The sequence below is a fragment of the Sprattus sprattus genome (assembly GCF_963457725.1).
Source record: "Sprattus sprattus genome assembly, chromosome: 7".
NCBI lineage: Eukaryota > Metazoa > Chordata > Actinopteri > Clupeiformes > Clupeidae > Sprattus > Sprattus sprattus.
In genome coordinates this window covers 3,887,120-3,889,176 of record NC_137926.1, presented here as the reverse complement: position 1 = coordinate 3,889,176, position 2,057 = coordinate 3,887,120, and the positions used below count along the sequence as shown (strand labels likewise).

The 2,057-nt window shown below is 41.2% G+C and overlaps 1 protein-coding gene across 1 annotated transcript in view; it reads right to left on the bottom strand.

Annotated features, from left to right (window-relative positions):
• Positions 1–453: 453 nt before the first annotated feature.
• The window catches only part of morn5 (MORN repeat containing 5), a gene marked incomplete at its 5' end in the record, with an annotated part of 16,173 nt that continues 14,569 nt past the window's right edge, over positions 454–2,057 (bottom strand). The window contains one exon of the mRNA XM_080841526.1: positions 454–565. Within this exon, the coding sequence (XP_080697652.1) occupies positions 477–565 (89 nt within the window). The 3' untranslated portion in view covers positions 454–476. The remainder of the gene's footprint in view (positions 566–2,057) is intronic.

The window sequence follows — 2,057 nt, the reverse complement described above, 5'->3', positions numbered from 1 at the left end:
ACTGATTACACTGACCTATGCCCTTATAATGCACTATATGGACTGATATGAAAAATAAATTAATCAGCACCAGCCAGTACAAGTCAATTGGATAATAAAAAAATAAAATAAAAAGTTTTTACACATGCATGTGCAATACGTATTTGGAATTACTATGACAATGTACAGCTTGCGCCATGGTTCATTTATTATTTGTCTTATATTTTCTAAATATATGCTGGTCATATAACTCAATTTGATCTCAAATTTGTAGTTCCAGACTGTCTGAAATTTCATTAAAAACTAAGCAATGATCGAGTTTCTTGCACGCATCTTCAAAATAGCAATTTTAAATCACCTATTCTCTTCGAGTCCTCCAATGCAATTAGAGGCCTATTATCTTTGGCAGTTGCTATATTTATTAGCTCAAATAATTGTTGTCCATTTATCAAGGCATGTCTGCATAAATTACATTTTTAAAAAGACTCTTTATTTTATTAGAGATCAGATGTGTAATTCCTTGATCCAACGATCTCATCCCAGCTCTTCCGGCAAGTGCGCACTATCCACTCGTGTTCTTCGTCATCTGCAAAAGAAATAAATGAATGTAGTTGTACAGATAGATGCACATACAAGACAAACCAAATCACAAAAACCCAAACGCTGCCATTAACATACAACCATAACCTACAGACACACGGACAAACCGACAGAGAGAGAGAGAGAGAGAGAGAGAGAGAGAGAGAGAGAGAAAGAGTTTCCTTCATTGCCTGGGGGGAATTGCAGGGAATAAAACCCTCCGTTGCACCAGTTGATCAGATTGAGACATAGAAACTGTCAAATGGGAAATGCAAATATGCTTAAAAAGCAATTTAGGCCTACAGAAAACGACTTTGTGAATGATTAAAAAAACAGATCAACAACAGTGGATAATGCGCTGCGTTTTAAAATGGGATCCGTTAATTGCGGAGCGAGAGGTAGCTTTTCTGGTGGTGCCGAATCGGATCGCGCAGCTGCACGCACTTGAGCGCTCACCCTGGGAACAAGGCAAACTGCGCCCATTGTGGGGAACAGGTCTTCTACTCCACGCTGATTGTCGGTAATTGCACGCAATGGCCCTAAACGGTCTCTCTACTCGCCTCTCACTTCTACCTGGCTCACGCATGTAGCAATTGGAAAGATCTTCAGACCGGGGCTTGCATGGTGGCAGCTGCATGCTAACGACACGTCATCTCCACCTTCATTCTGGCGGCATCACACCTCCCTTCCTCGCCACAAAGGAGGTCACTCTTGAGAATAACATTTCATCACAATTTTAAACCAATTAATACCGCGCAGCCAATCGCCACTGGTCAGGGTCTAACGACAATTGCCATTTCCTCAAGTCACGCATGGTAATTAGGACAAATTCTCATTTTCATATTTCCTGTAAATTGCCCTCTCAAGACTGATCGTCGCCCCTCCTGGATCTGCTAAATTCATGGTCTTAACACAATCCCGTCTAAAGGCACAGGTGGCTCCATGGTTAACATGCAATTTGAGGTTGCTGGACGTTAAATGTCGCGCCCGTGCCCATTTTTCTACGTGTTCTTTAAATTGGAATTATAATAGAACCATGGAGGCGAAGACTTTTTAATCCCCTAAAACGGATCATAAAACACTCACCCAAAAAAAAATACGAGTTTCTCCTATAGATTTCATTCACTCCTACTGTATCATACTGCAACAGTGTTCTTTGCTGTAGCCAAGGGGAGAGTGAGGGGAAACCATAATGGCACCTTGTTAAAAGTGTTTATCTTAATCCCTAAAATACACTCAAAAGGAAAAGTGTTTCCTTCCAAACAGAGCTGGACCTGTGATAATGGATCCGAGATAGACTGCTGTTTTTTAATGCCCTGACAAAGAGCTTATAGTAAGTTCAGCAAGCAGCTATGTAGATATAGCCTACGAACAAGGGATAGACGTATTTACTTGTTTTTTTTCCCTCAGAGCAGGTCTCTGTTACGATCACTGATACCATCTCTGTCAAGCCTCAGTTCTTCTCACAATGGAGTGGCAGTGGCCTGAGATAAGGGTGT